Genomic DNA, 14,921 nt, shown 5'->3' on the forward strand with positions numbered 1-14,921 from the left:
TTTCCTCCAACTTGATCTGATTGTACCCTGAGAAGGCGTCCATAAAGCTCAACAACTCATGTCTAGCGGTGGAGTCCACTAAGGCGTCAATGCGTGGGAGCGGGTAACTATCTTTAGGGCACGCTCTATTCAGGTCCGTGAAGTCGACGCACATTCTCCACTTCCCATTTGACTTTTTAACCATCACCACGTTTGCCAGCCAGTCAGGGTAGTATACCTCCCGTATGAAGTTTGCTTCCCGTAGCTTCTGCACTTCCTCTGCTGCTGCACGATCCCGTTCGGGGGCAAATACGCGCTTCTTTTGTCGAACTGGAGAGAACGAAGGCGACACGTTCAATTTGTGGACAATGACTGCCGGATCTATTCCTGGCATGTCATCATGGCTCCATGCGAATACGTCTTGATTCTCTCTGAGGAACAGCAGAAGTGCATGTCGAACCGTTTGGTCTATCGAGGTTCCTATCCTGGTGGTCCGGTCGATCCTTGAATCGTCCAGTTGCACCTCCTCCAATCTCTCCACGGGTTCTGCCGCTGTTCTCTGTTCCTCGATGTTCATTGCTTGTACATGGTCATCCATCTCCATCATGGCCACGTAACATTCCCGTGCGGCCACCTGATTTCCGCGCAGTTCTCCAACTCCATGTTCGGTGGGGAACTTGATCATCAAATGGTAGGTAGAAGTGACGGCCTTCCATGCGTTGAGAGTGGGTCGCCCGAGTATGGCATTATACGCTGAGGAGCAATCAACCACTAGGAAGGAAACATTCTTGGTTATTTGCTGCGGGTAGTCTCCTACCGTCACCTCCAACGTGACGAATCCTAAAGGATGGACCCGGGTTCCCCCGAAGCCGACGAGGGGTGTGCATGCCGGGACCAGTCGCTCTTTTGCAATCCCCATCTGTTGGAACGCGGGGTAGTAAAGGATGTTCGCCGAGCTCCCGTTGTCCACTAGAACTCGGTGGACGTTGAAGTCTCCGACCTGTATACTAACCACAAGCGCGTCGTCATGAGGGTGGTGAAGGCGCCGGGCCTCTTCTTCAGAAAACTCGATACTGGAGCCGTTCCGCCGTATTCTTTCAAGTGAAGAGCCCGTTGACTGGACATTTTGTACGGCCCGTAAATAGGTCTTTCTGGCTTTTTTAGACGACCCCGTTGGAGTACTACCCCCTATTATCATCCGTATGTCCGCTACCGGTGGTCTGGGACGTTCGTTTTCCCGTCTTTGACCCTGCTTTTGGGGTTGATCCGTTCTCTCTTTCCTCACGAACCTCTGCAACCTTCCTTGCCTGATGAGGGCTTCGATCTGTTGCTTCAGGTCGTAACAGTCCGTCGTATCATGGCCGTGGTCACGATGAAAGCGGCAGTATCTATCTCGTGGCCTTTTGTTCGGATCTCCCTTCAATTTGCCCGGGAACGTCAGGGTTCCTTCATCTTTGATTTGCATTAACACCTGGTCAATCGGGGCGGTGAGGGGGGTGAAACTCGTAAACCTCCTCGAAGGTGGTTTGGATCTCCAATCTTCCCGTCGATCTCTGGTTCTTGCCGTTTTTCGTCCATTATCTGGTTTCGTATCTTCCTGTCTTTCCCTTTTCCTGGGTTTATAGTCGTCCTTGGCCAGCAGGGCGTCCTCCGCGTTCATATACTTTGTCGCCCTGTAGTATACATCGGACATAGTCTTTGGGTCATTTTTACATAGAAAGAACAAGAACTTACCCTCTCGTAGCCCGTTTGTGAACGCTGCCACCAATATCTTGTCATCTGCGTCGTCTATCAAGAGGGACTCCTTATTGAAGCGGGCTATATAGGACCTTAGTGTCTCGTCTTCTCGTTGCTTAATACCCAGTATACAGGCAATAGACTTCTTATGACGATGGCTTCCAATAAAGTGTGACACGAATTGCGCGCCTAGCTCCTTGAAAGTGCCGATGGAATTTGGCGTCAGCCTTCTGTACCAATCCCTTGCAGGTCCTTTCAAAGTAGTGAGAAAAGCCCTGCACATTATCTCATCCGGTACACCCTGAAGATGCATTAGGGTTCGGAAGGACTCCAAGTGATCCACCGGGTCTTTAGATCCGTCGTAGTTTTCCACGTGGGGCATACGAAATTTCGGAGGAACTGGGCACGTGTTCACCAAAGCCGTGAAGGGCAAATCCGTTCTGTGGACTAGGTCGTCCAGGTTGCTGGATACCCGGCCCTTAAGGGCGTTCATCATCGCATCCATGCGTTCCCTCATCTCCTGCATTTCAGCGGTGATATGAGGTGGCATGGAGTCCAAAGCAGACAGCGGGTTTGTCTCCTGCCGTTCCTGTCTTGTCGGTGCAGTGCTACCTTCAGGCCTGACGGCATCCCTCCCCTCCGGACTCGCGACTTCCTGGTCCTCCTGTGGTGCACTTTGGCGCGCGGTCATCTGCCGTAGTTGCTCTTCCAAGTCGTTGTTCTGCTTAGTAAGGCGCTCGACAGCAGCAGCAAGCGTCTGGACTTGTCTTTCCAGTGCTGTAGCATGCGATTCTTTGCCCTGATTGTTGACTGTCGCCATTGATCTGGTGAGTACCATGCAACTTTTCGTCTTTGGAATAGAGCAAAGGCTGAATCAGTTTTCCTTTCACACTCATTTCCCACAGACGGCGCCAACTGATGAGGTTGAGAATATCACCAGTAAGTTGCAAGCACTCTCCAACTCGAATCGAACCTACAAAAAGAAAACAAAGAGACCTAAAAGAGAGCACCGGTGTGGTGCCGGCCAAAAACCCTCCGAAGGTCAAGTTAGAATTTCTTCTCAACCCTAAAGTGCTAGAGTTGAGTCAAATGTGCGTACCTTTAGTCATGGGGATTTTGGATGTATTTATAGAGGCGTAGAGTCGGCCCTTTCTTCCTTGATTATCAAGCTCTTTCCTTTCATGACCAAAACTCTTTCCATTCTCGTACCTTCAAGAATTCCTTTCCTTATAAAATTCCTTTGATTAAGGCTAATGTGTAGCGCAAGAATTCTTCGTATTTACGTTTGCGTGAATCACACTCAAGGCCATGTCAGCCCTAATCTCATAGCGTGGTTTAAGGGGGCATGGAGAGCGATGTATAACTTCTTTCCGTCCGTCTACCACCGATCCGTCCTCTCTTAAACCATATTACCCGTCACCTTAATTTAATCATACCAGCCAAACCGTCATGATAGCTTTACCCACATCATGTTTGAAAGTGCAAAAATCAGTTGATTATTGAAAAACATGTAATTTGTAACAATTCTTTTTTTTCTTTTTTTCACTTTGGATTATTTACTGATATCATGTCCAACCTTGACCAGAAGTGATGGCCCAATCAAATTCAAAATGCAAAAAATGAAAACACGCAAGCTTTGATAGGATCAGTGATTTACCGGATTCTCTGATCTTCCACATCTTTTCATTCCTCCCAACCAAACATGTGGTCGCCACATCAATCTTGTCAACTAGGTGGAAGCAGCTGTGGACTATGCTCTCCATTCTTGATTTCGGAGACAAGGACTTCGCGTTCAGAGTTTTGTCTCTCCGCAAACCATTTCCTGTGAAGAAATTCCGACTTGTACTCAACCACTACGTTGATCGGAGCCATGTTCGTACATAGGTTGATTATGCAGTGGAGCATGGTGTCCAAGAACTCCACCTCCTGGTTAAGAGCACTTGTGAGTTGCCTCATAGTCTTTTCTGTTGTGGATCTCTTGAGGTTTTGGAACTGAATGGCAAAACTGTTCTCCATTGTCCTCCTTCTATTCATCTACCGAATCTGAAACACCTTTATCTTAAAAAAATCAAAGTCGAAAATGATGACTCTTTTCATCGCCTCTTAGTTGGTTCCCCAAACTTCTTGAGATTGCACTTATTGAATAGACCTCACAATAATGTCAATTTTATATTAAATAACCCAACATTGGAGTATCTTGAGATCGACAATCAGAATCCAGTTCAAGATGCTAGATTTGGTAAAGTTCAGATAAATGTGCCGAGTCTTAGGTTTCTGATTCTAAACAATACATATTGCCATGATTTTTCGGTGCAAAAAGCAACCAACGTAGTTGAAGCAAATGTTAATTTATTTGAACGCTATCAACTACATGACGATGACTGCATTGTCAAGCTTCTCAAAGCGCTTCCAAACGTTCGAAATTTGACATTGCGTTATAACAAGGTGATTTCCTTTTTGAAATTGCTTTCCTCAATTTCATGCTCTCTTAGATTGTTTTCACCTCAACTCTTTTAGCTTACTAATTTTTTTTGTAATAATGTTATTGCAGTCTTTGAGTTTTGCTTCTGCAAATGATCTTCCCATTTATAATAATTTGAGCCGGCTGCAACTTGAAGTAAAATGCTGCAATTCTCATCTATTGCCAATTTTGCTTGAAAATTCTCCTAATCTTGAGAACCTTATTCTTAAGGTCAATTTGGTTTTAAAAATTATTTCAGCTAATCTTCTCTTAGGCTTGGCTTTTTACTCACTGTTGGGTCTGCATGTTTTCATCAGGTGGATATAGAAGGACCACATGAGTCCTGCTGGACAGAGTCAGTGGATGTTCCAAAATGTCTAAAATCACACCTTCGAACAATTTCTTTACTACAATTTAAAGGGTTGGAACATGAACTGAATCTCATAACATATATGCTAAAGAATGCAAAAGTGTTGGAAAGAATGGACATTCTTTCTGGCTCATCAAGTTATAAGAAAAATTTTGGTATTCTCTACAAATTGTTTGAGTTGCCAAGGGCTTCTTCAATGTGTGAACTCAAATTCTCTACGGTATTTTATCTCTCCTATGAGTTTTATATTGAACTTTACTTCATCATGATTACCCATGTTAAGTTTTAAGATGGTTTTGTATTGTATGTATATATAAGAGCATGATTACCTATGTTGATAATTAGAAACTTAGTGTCCCTTTGGGACAAGCTGAAATTTTCAATTTATTTGCAATTTTAGCTTATTTTTACTACTATTCGTAGGTCCCACTGCATTTTATGGTACTATTCATGAATCTCATTGTACTATTCAGTTAACATTTACTTTTATCTACAATACTTTGAGCAAAAAGTTTTCAGTTTCAGCTAAATAAGATATTCTCAAACGGACACCTAATGTTACTGGTCACCAAACTCACCACAAGGTGTTTGTTTATGGTTTGGTTGATTTGATTGGATTGCTATGCCAATAAATTTACGGAGAAAAAGTGATACAATAATAGAGTAATAGAATATCTGATATGACAAAGAACAAGAAAAAGTACTTTAATCTCTTAGAGAGTACTTCTAATGCGAGTAAGAAACTTTTTTTTAAAATGCAGATAAGATGTAAAACAGACAACACAGGCCTTTTTGGAGCATCAAGGACGTCGAAAGTCACAGTGTAAGATCAAGCAGGGTGCCAGTAAAGGCCATCAAAGCGATGATGTCAAAATTGCATTAAATTTGGCTGGTTGAAGGGAAACAATATTCTAATCCAAACTTACATGCCTCAAGTATCGCCTAAATTTAAGCAAATTCCTTTGTTATGGCCTCGAAAACAGTGTTTTGCTATTAATAGTAATATTTGTTTTTCCTTAATAACTTTTAATTTAAAAGTCAAAGTAAGGTCCAATCTATTTTGAGACGTCTTTTAGAGACAGTATTTTCAATTTCTGCAATTATTTCAATTTTGTTATTTTTGATAAAAATTATTATTTTGTCACCTAATTACGTGATCAGCACGAATTGGGGTTTTCAGATGTTTTCCTTGTCGCTCTAGGGTTTCTTTTTACTATTTAAACATATTGTAGCCTCTAAGGCAATTTATTTTTTTAGATTTATAAAATTATAGACTTTGTCTATTTCTCTCTAGTGGATTTTAGAACCCTATTCCCTTGGTGGATTCAAGGTTTTCATTCAGAAATTAATGTGTTTAGTATTTTTTTTCCCCCATTCACAAAGCAACATGTTTGTTTTCTTGTAGCTTCCGCGACATCAAGATAAAACAGGTTATGGAATTTATTGCGTCTAAATTTTAGTTTCTACCATCTAGCTAAGATGTCAATGCATTTCTACTATCCTTTATGTGTTCAACTGTTTAGAACCCACCAAGAAGGCAAGTGAAAACAATTAAACCAAACTCAAAAAGTTGATAACTAGTGATACTTTCAGAAAATGTTGAAATTACCATGACTAAATGATAAGTAAAGTTGGCTATTCCAAAATAGAGGAAAAAATAGAATTTAAGGTTACCAATGTTGGGTTACACTGCAAGCAAGGCTAAATGGGTGAATGCGAGTATTGAATTATAAATTGGTGAGTGAAAGTATGGTATTTTGAAATTAGTGAAGTTGATGTTTGTTTTGGATTGATTTGTTGGCCAAGACGGAGAAGGTGCTTGTAGATGTCATTAATTTATATGGATGCCTGGCAACAACCTTGATAAGGCTTTGAGCTTATTTCAAAAGGACTTCCATGTTGGTTTTGGGAGTGAATAAATGTTAAAAGACGTGATTATGTGCGTGTACTTGTTTTTGTGTTTCGACAATCAACGCAAATAATTTGTGTTGTTTATTGAGATCATCTTAGAAGTTGATATTTATTGGAAGTTGAGTTTTATCTATAGATATTTGATATTAGATTTATTTGCAATATAGAATTAGATAGCTCTTTAACTCATTGAATATTTGATAATTTAAAATATATATAGTTCTTTCAAATTCTGGATTTTATACTGTATGATTTTTTTTTTTTTTTAATTTCAACTTCAAAATCAACTTAAAGCTTTTTAATAGAAAGATAAATGGAGTCTTTTGGGTAAATATTGCTAAAAGTGAAGTTTTTTGGGGTTATTATCACTGTTCCAAGTTATTTGGGAAAATGAGGAGAGAGAGTGAATTTCGTCAACAGTGTTGCCGAAATTCTAAGAAAAGCATGAGAGAGAAAATGAAAATTGAGGAGAGAGAAATTTTGGAATTTCGGCAACAGTGTTGCCAAAATTCCTTCTGCCCAGCCCTGCCCGGTTCAGTGAGTGCTCATGTGCGAGTGGTCAAAAGGAAAAAAAAAAAAAAAAAAAAAAGAATTATGGCAATGGGATTGCCGAAATAGGGGGGGGGGGAAAGAATGGTGGCCATGTAGTGCCGAAATAGGGAAGGAAAAAAAAAAAAAAAAAGGAATTGTGGCAATGGTATTGCCGAAATAGGGGGAAAGAAAAGAAAAAAAAAAGAATTATGGCAATGAAATTGCCGAAATAGGGGGGGAAAAAGAATTATGGCAATGGGATTGCCGAAATAGGGAGGAAAAAAAAAAAAGAATGGTGGCAATTGTATTGCCGAAATAGGGGGAAAAAAGAATTGTGGCAATGGTATTGCCGAAATAGGGGGAAAGAAAAAAAGAAAAAAAGAAAAAAGAATTGTGGGTATTGCGGCAATGCTATTGCCGAAAATGTGAAAAAATTATATAAAAAAAAAAAAAAACCAATTGTGGCAATGACATTGCCGAAATAGAAGGATTCTTATCTGCCACAAATTCAAGTAGTACATAGATTCTGTGAAAGTTATAGAAAAAAATATATATTGATGTGACTCGGTACTTGAATAAAACTTTGCTAAGATTCTTTGTTGAGATTCTTTGCTAAGAATCAAACAAGACTTTAAGAAGAATCTCTGCAAAAAATATGATTGATGTAACAAAAAGACCGGGACTCAGTTAGCCTCCGTGACAAATGAATTTTTTTTGTTTTTTATTTCACATCTTTGTAATAAAAGGCAAGCCCTTCCTTCTCACAAAACACTTCTACTTTTCATCTCTGCTTGAAGTTTGCCCACAAAAAACTTCTATTCGATTGTTCAATTTTTCTTCAGTTTTGCTTCAGCGTACACAATTGTAAGTTTTGGGTTAATGTAAGTTTTTTTGCTTTTGCTTCAGCGATTATGATTATTGTTGTTGTTGTTGTTGTTGTTATTTTGTGTTTATTTATTATTATCTAATTGTGTTTTTCTTTTTCTTTTTTGCAAGTATCACTCTATAATTCTTACTCTTTCAGTTGGTATCACAATTATCGTAAGCATCTCAACTCTCTATCTAATTAAATTTATGTATATGTTTTGTTAATTTTGAAATTATTTAATATTATTTATTGTTATTATTATTAGTAGTATATGACCACAAAAATTGTAATAAATTGTATTATTGTGATCAAATTGTATTATTGTGATCTTTTTATAGTCAATTTTACTTTGTTATTATCAGTTATTACATCATTACTTGGAAAAAAATATATTGCATAATATGTTTGTTGATTTATAATAAAGATATGTATGTGTATTTTTTTTTTTTAGTACAATAAATTGTACATTTGTGTTTCGTTTTCTTTAAAGTTTAGTTGACATAAAAATTAATTATATGCTTTATGTATGGTTATATTAATGTTATTATATTTTATTGTTGTTCTTTTGTTCTTAGAAGATATTTATGATTATCTGATTATGTTTTTTTTCTTTCTTTCTTTCTTTTCTTGCAAGCATCACTCTATAATTCTTACATTCCTTCACTTCGTATCACAATTGTAGTAAGCTTCTCAGCCTCTAATTTAATTGGAAATTATTTGCTTAGTTTGTAATTTTTTATATAAATGATTTGTAGAAAATGTACTTTCAGATATTGTAATTTTTTAATCTCAGTATTTATATATTAAAGATACTGTGAAAACACATCTTCAAATATGGTTTAACTCATTGTAGCATTTAATGTAAGATATATTTGAAATGGAGCCTGGGTCATTCGATCATTCTCTGCCAACCCAACAACAATATCACATCTCTAATGATGCAATGGAAGGCAATGTACATTGCGAGATCCAAATTTATTAATATCCTAATAATGTCTATAATTATTCAATTTACATGAAAATAATTTCAACATTAGCAATATAACATTGTACATTTTAAAAAAAAATTCAGGTTTCCACATTACGAGTGCGACCCCACCGGTTTGCACCCCCCCCCCCCCCCGGCAGTTAGGCGAGCATATCACCCCATATTTGCATCAATGTAGACTATACCGTGTTACCTGCCTACCACATATAGATATTGAGTAGAGTCTTATCACTTCTTTGGTGGAGCGGTGGCAATCTGAAACCCATACATTTCACTTACCAAATTGTGAAATGTCGATCACTCTACAAGATATAGCAATCATTACAGGATTGCCTATTGATGGCAATGCAATGTGCGGGCCCACTAATATGGAATGGGGACCAGTTTGTCAGAATTTACTTGGAGTGACACCACCTGAAACTGCATTGACATTGGTAGCCTTAAAATAACATGGGTTAGGAATACATTTTTAAACCTACTAGAGGGTGCCAATGCTGTAACAACCCAACAGTATGCTAGGGCATACATGTTCCAGGTCTTGGCTTTACTATTTGGAAATAAGAGCCAAAATAAATTGCATTGCTGCTTTCTCAAGCTGTTAGCGGACTTTGGTGTAACTGGGCAATATAGCTGGGGTAGTGCCACACTTGCTTTCCTTTATAAAGAGTTGTGTACTGCTTCTATTAAAAAAACCACAGAGGTTGCAGGTCCTGTTTTCATATTACAATTATGGGCATGGGAGCATCTTCCATATCTGACCCCAATTCCAATAAATTTAAATGGTGACGACCCATACAGTTGCAGGTATAATATTTACTTTCTATTTCTATACAATATTGTATACTGTAGCGTTTATCCTTGATACTTCCAAACCCTAAAATTAGTGGCAATCATTAATTGTGTATAGGTGGGATACCAAGAGAACTTATACTCACACACCAACGCATGTTCTACCTGCATACCGTTCTAATCACGATACACATAATAAAGATCAGGTAATATATGTTGTCACAATGCATTAATGGTTAATTTACTAGTTATATTATTGTCTTGATCGATTATAACCTAGTTATTGTAATTGAAATAGAAGGTTATTTGGACACCATACGATAATTATATGCATCCATGGTGTCTTGCAAGAAAACATATATGGCTTACAACAGTGCCATTGCTATGTTTTCAAATTGTTGAGTATTACCATCCAGAGAGAGTCATGCGACAATTTGGATTGTTGCAAAAATGTTCAAAGTGGCCTACTGACAATTTTGATAAATCTGTGCATTGTGTAAAGTTGACAGGAAAAGTTGGTGTTGATTGGTGTAGGCATCATGCACATTACTACCAACTTTGGCACGAGCGAGCTCAAAATATAGTTGGGGATGAAAATTTCCATCTAGATGTGCACTACACAACATGGTACCACCAACATGACCACTTATTTACGACACCAGAGGCGGCTGCCCATATGTACCAAGTTATTATTTTAGCATTTTCAATACTGCACTAATATTGATAACAAATTATTATTTTAGCATTTTTAATAATACTGCACTAATAATTTTTTTTTTTTTTATGTGGCAGCAAACAGAAATTAATAATATGTTAACTTCGGCTATTGCAAACCAAGGGAGGGCTGACTTGACTGCACAACAAGTCCTTCCGGCAATAGTAGAGGGCCTTACTCGAGTGAAGTTATCGATGAAAGCAGATATTTCCTTCGTCCCTACTAAGAGGGTGACACACTTTGGGCGACGACAGAGGCACCAAGGAAGACAGGGTAGACAACGTAGAAATGATGAAGTTGGACCATCCACGTCTACCTAAGCTGGACCATCCACGTCTACCTAAACTGGACCATCCACCTCTACCCAAGCTGGGCCATCCACATCTGCCCATAATGAGCCTACCACCTTCAATGAGTATAATCCAATTAATGTCAACGAGTATTGTATGTCTTTATATCAACAGATTGGATTATCCACTTCCACAGGACAAGGATTAGAGGGTTTGTTTAGTTATGACCACTATCCCCAGCCTAGTTCAACACCTCCCTCTTATCATCCATTGCCACCTCCATACTATTCTGGGCAATACAATTATAGCCAAGATAGCCAGTTTAGTTATGAACAACCTTCCCAACCATCCCCTCATGTTGGTGATTTCTGCACACCACCTAATACATGGGCATGTGCTCCGAACTCTGAGGAAGAGGCCTCTGTAACAGACTCTGAGGAAGATACCTCAAATGAGGATAGTGGGGAAGATGCAGAAGATATGGAGGTGTCATCAGATAATGAAAGTGATGAAGGTGGTAATTATCAAACAGATTTTGATATTAGAACACAGCCAAGGCGCATGGGGAATAGTCCTGTGCAAGCACGAAGGTACCCTCAATGAGTAAATAGGCATCCTCCACGTTGTGGAACACAACAAAAACTTCATGTACCCCATCGTGGAAATCACTAATCAATTATTAAAAATATATTAAAGTATTATCATTGTTTATGCATCATTGTAGGAAAAAATATTATGCCTAGATAGTATATATATCACGTTATACTACTAACTGTAAGACCTTTGCAAAAATAAGAAATGTGTACACATATTTGGTATTTGAAATTAGTGCCCAATTAATTTAATCATACATCTATTTAATATAATTTTCCAATCCACAACCTCTCTTCCAAACCCTTGTAAAAGTGTCAAAGAAAAATAAAACTTTCACCATCTAATTTTCATCCAAATTTACAGTAGTAATTTGTGAGTTAATTTCGGCCTTCAAACAATGTGAATTTCAAAAAACTCAAAACATAAAAGTTGTAGATATTTAAGTCACGGTTCTAGCCCATCTAGTCTTAAGTCAATTGGATTTTTGAGGAGAGAGATACGTCTAAAATACTGATTAGTGCTCAAATATGATTTTTCCTCTTTAGATTGTGGCCCTTTGATTTATTTCCTTATTTGAAGTTTTCAGACATGGTAAAGGACCCAAGCACTCCATAAAAGTATATATTTAAAGGTGTTATCGAACTCCTAAACTATAATACGCAATATATATATATACACACACACATGCACACACACACACACACAAAAATAAATAAACATACACCCCAATCAAACTTGCAGTGATAGAAAACATTGTAGCATATGGAGTTAGTACCAACTTGTTTTATCAAATAATACAAACTAACAATATGGTCTAACTCCTAAAAAAAAAAAAAACAGTCCAACCAATCTACTGAAGTAGATTGAATACTTATGTTGGGTCATTCAATTTGGCCACTAGTGGAGCCAGCCACAGTTCGAGTGGGGCATGTTCTTCTGTTATGGCATTCTTTCCTACAGAGGTTGCACAATGGCCTTGGTTTATGCTCTGTCCCTAAATCCATTTCATTTAGAAGTCGAGTTGATCTTGGTCGACCTTTTACACGGCGCAACTTCACATTAGGATACAAGACCGGGAAATCAGGCTCATTCCAATGTACATTGTCTGGAACCATGCAAAATCTAGGTGCATAACAAGCAACTTGTTCTTCCAAACAGTAGCAGCGGTCGATATATCGCATTGCAGAGATGTCTTGATATTTACACACGGCAATGACATGTGAGCACGGAATCTTATAAACCTGCCATTTTTGACAACTACAAGTGCTCTCCCTCAAATTTACCTCATGACGATGATTACCCCTATATGCAGAGTTAGGGTTTATTGGTGTTCCGACTTCAAATAGACTATCTTCATGACTAAACACAATAACTGAATGCTTTGGTGTCTTTTTTTCCCATTTATTGAATATATTCTTTGCATAGGCTGTAATGCGTTCACCGGTTGTAATCTCTACGCGTGCCTTAGTATACCGATTGGCAAAGTAGGCTACACAACGGTAGTATGTAAGCTCGACTAACGCAATTATGGTCAGATTTCTAGCACTCTTTAGAACACCGTTGAAGCTTTCAGACAAATTTGTGGTCATTGCCCCATAACGATGTCCACCATCGTGTGCTAATGTCCACTTTTGCACTGGTAATTCCCTTAAATACTTATCACCATCTGCATTTAATTGAGTAATTCTATCCCTTGTTATTTGATACTTTCGTAGTTGATTCTCCATGCCTGACCACATTACCATAGCCTTCAAGTTTTTATTCCCAATTTTTTGATTGAAATTGCTAGCCACATGGCGAAGGCAAAAACGATGATGCCAATGTGTCAATTCACATATAACCCGTATCGCTGACATTATACCAGGGTGGCGATCAGATATGACACATAACTCATCTTGATTAGTGACATTATTTTGAATACAACGCAAAAACCAATACCAGCTATCATCAGATTCCTCCTCCACAATGGCAAAGGCAAGTGGAAAAAGTCTATTGTCACCATCCCAAGTTGATGTAATCAATAACTTACCTCTGTATTTACCATATAGGAAAGTTCCATCTATACTAATCACTGGCCTACAATGTTGAAAACCTTCAATTGATGGACCAAAAGCCCAGAACACTCTCTCGAATATGGCACAGCCTGGCACAGTAGCAGGTACCGTTCTCCAAATAACCCTGCTGCCCGGGTTTGAATTAGTCAAAGCTTTCAACCGTTTTGACAATAATTGGTAAGATTTGTCCCAATCACTAAATGCTCTAACAATTGCCTTCTGTTTTGCCTCCCACACCTTAAAATAAGAAGGCTGGTATTCGTACTTATTGTAAAGACTCTGTTGAAGCGAAGAAATCCTTATGTTTGGATCATCTTTGACAATATCCCTTAACTCTTTCTCAATAATATGAATGTCTAATTGCTCATGATCTTGTGTGAGCATGGACTCCGTACATGTGTGTGGACCATTGTATTTCCTAACCTCAAAGAACCCATGTGTAGCCCGGAAGCATGCTCGAAGACGCCAAGAACAATTTTTGCAACGTACAGACCAACATGCGATCTGACTCTTTTACACTAAATGTTTGGTTCCTCTTGATGTGATACTGTTTAATAGCAGCTTGTAGTTCATCCTTATCAGCAAAAAGCAATCCCACATAAAACTCTTGGGTAGGGTCCCAAGTACTCTGAATGGGCTTTTCAAATGGTGGGGTTGGATCAATCATATTATCTCAGTGAAAAACTCAGTGATGAAGGTTGATGGGACACCATTGCTGGACTGCTTTCATGATTAGGTTCATTGGGAAGCTCCTGTTCATCTCCAACATCATCAAGGACCTCACCGTTATCAAGTTGGTCATTACTATCCATGGCCCGCATCCTTTCTGATAATGTATAGACTGCATTTTCAGTAGTAGCAGCTATGCGGTGTGTATCATTGGGATCATTAGCAGCTCTCTGAGTGGCGGTTTGGTCATATTGAGCTTCAAACTCTGGTGCAACATGCTCAGTTAGGTTATCATAGTCAACATCATTGGTGTTCATTGGCCGATAAGGAGCATGTTGGTCCTCAGTTGCAACATGGGTATATGGAGCATGATAGTCAGCACCACCAATGTTGATTGGGGAACGAGCCACATCTTCAAAATAATGACTAGTATGAGTGGCATATGAATCATGAAAGTGCCCACCATGTGAATAACTGAACGGTGCACTCGGTCCTTCGTTGCCATATCGAATGGGAAAAACATCTTGGTGGCTTCTTATGGGCTCCACACCCACGTACAACTCTGCACCTACAAAACCATATTGGCAGTCTAGCATATCGAATATTGCATTGACACCATTATCATCTTTTACCAAAACTTGTTGGTAATTCACAAGATGTGGATGACATTGAAAAGGAAATTTATACCAAATAGTAAGTTTTGAATCTTCTCTGTTTATATGAAGCGTGGATGCTACTCTATCACATAGATCTTCAAATGTCACACCCCTGCTTAATGGAAGCATAGAAGGAGGTGGCCCTTGGTAATAAACCCCATTTTCGCCATGTTTAATTATTCCACTGAAATGGATGAGAAAAATGAATAACTTTTCTGCCATTCACACTAAAACATAAAAGTAGTATTAATATATTAACACTACACAACCATTAAAATGCAATACAAGGTAATCTATTAAAAATATTCA

The 14,921-nt window shown here is 38.6% G+C and overlaps 3 protein-coding genes across 3 annotated transcripts; 2 read left to right on the top strand and 1 right to left on the bottom strand.

Annotated features, from left to right (window-relative positions):
• The first annotated feature begins 3,468 nt into the window (after positions 1-3,468).
• Positions 3,469-5,374, top strand: LOC142634950 (putative FBD-associated F-box protein At1g55030). Its single transcript, XM_075809178.1, has 5 exons — positions 3,469-3,558; positions 3,601-4,161; positions 4,268-4,408; positions 4,495-4,767; positions 5,309-5,374. Exons 1-5 carry the CDS (start codon positions 3,469-3,471, stop codon positions 5,372-5,374), a joined length of 1,131 nt encoding a protein of 376 aa, XP_075665293.1.
• A 3,761-nt stretch (positions 5,375-9,135) lies between these two features.
• LOC142634951 (serine/threonine-protein phosphatase 7 long form homolog) lies at positions 9,136-11,242 on the top strand. The gene is made up of 6 exons (XM_075809179.1): positions 9,136-9,279; positions 9,381-9,649; positions 9,753-9,840; positions 9,933-10,319; positions 10,427-10,579; positions 10,814-11,242. Exons 1-6 carry the CDS (start codon positions 9,136-9,138, stop codon positions 11,240-11,242), a joined length of 1,470 nt encoding a protein of 489 aa, XP_075665294.1.
• An 872-nt stretch (positions 11,243-12,114) lies between these two features.
• LOC142634952 (uncharacterized) lies at positions 12,115-13,671 on the bottom strand. Its single transcript, XM_075809180.1, has one exon. The coding sequence runs from the start codon at positions 13,669-13,671 to the stop codon at positions 12,115-12,117; it is 1,557 nt and encodes a 518-aa protein (XP_075665295.1).
• Between the last annotated feature and the right edge of the window lie 1,250 nt (positions 13,672-14,921).

The sequence above is a fragment of the Castanea sativa genome, chromosome 5 (genome assembly GCF_040712315.1).
Source record: "Castanea sativa cultivar Marrone di Chiusa Pesio chromosome 5, ASM4071231v1".
NCBI lineage: Eukaryota > Viridiplantae > Streptophyta > Magnoliopsida > Fagales > Fagaceae > Castanea > Castanea sativa.

What these genes read in the sequence shown, in the direction of transcription:
- LOC142634950 (XM_075809178.1), top strand. Translation starts at nt 3,469, where the DNA reads ATGCTCTCCATTCTTGATTTCGGAGACAAGGACTTCGCGTTCAGAGTT. An exon ending in CTGTGAAGAAATTCCGACTT is followed by an intron (nt 3,559 to 3,600) that starts GTACTCAACCAC and finishes GTTCGTACATAG; the next exon opens with GTTGATTATGCAGTGGAGCA. An exon ending in TGACATTGCGTTATAACAAG is followed by an intron (nt 4,162 to 4,267) that starts GTGATTTCCTTT and finishes ATGTTATTGCAG; the next exon opens with TCTTTGAGTTTTGCTTCTGC.
- LOC142634951 (XM_075809179.1), top strand. Translation starts at nt 9,136, where the DNA reads ATGTCGATCACTCTACAAGATATAGCAATCATTACAGGATTGCCTATT. An exon ending in CTGAAACTGCATTGACATTG is followed by an intron (nt 9,280 to 9,380) that starts GTAGCCTTAAAA and finishes TACATGTTCCAG; the next exon opens with GTCTTGGCTTTACTATTTGG. An exon ending in ATACACATAATAAAGATCAG is followed by an intron (nt 9,841 to 9,932) that starts GTAATATATGTT and finishes TAATTGAAATAG; the next exon opens with AAGGTTATTTGGACACCATA.
- LOC142634952 (XM_075809180.1), bottom strand. Translation starts at nt 13,671, where the DNA reads ATGCTCACACAAGATCATGAGCAATTAGACATTCATATTATTGAGAAA.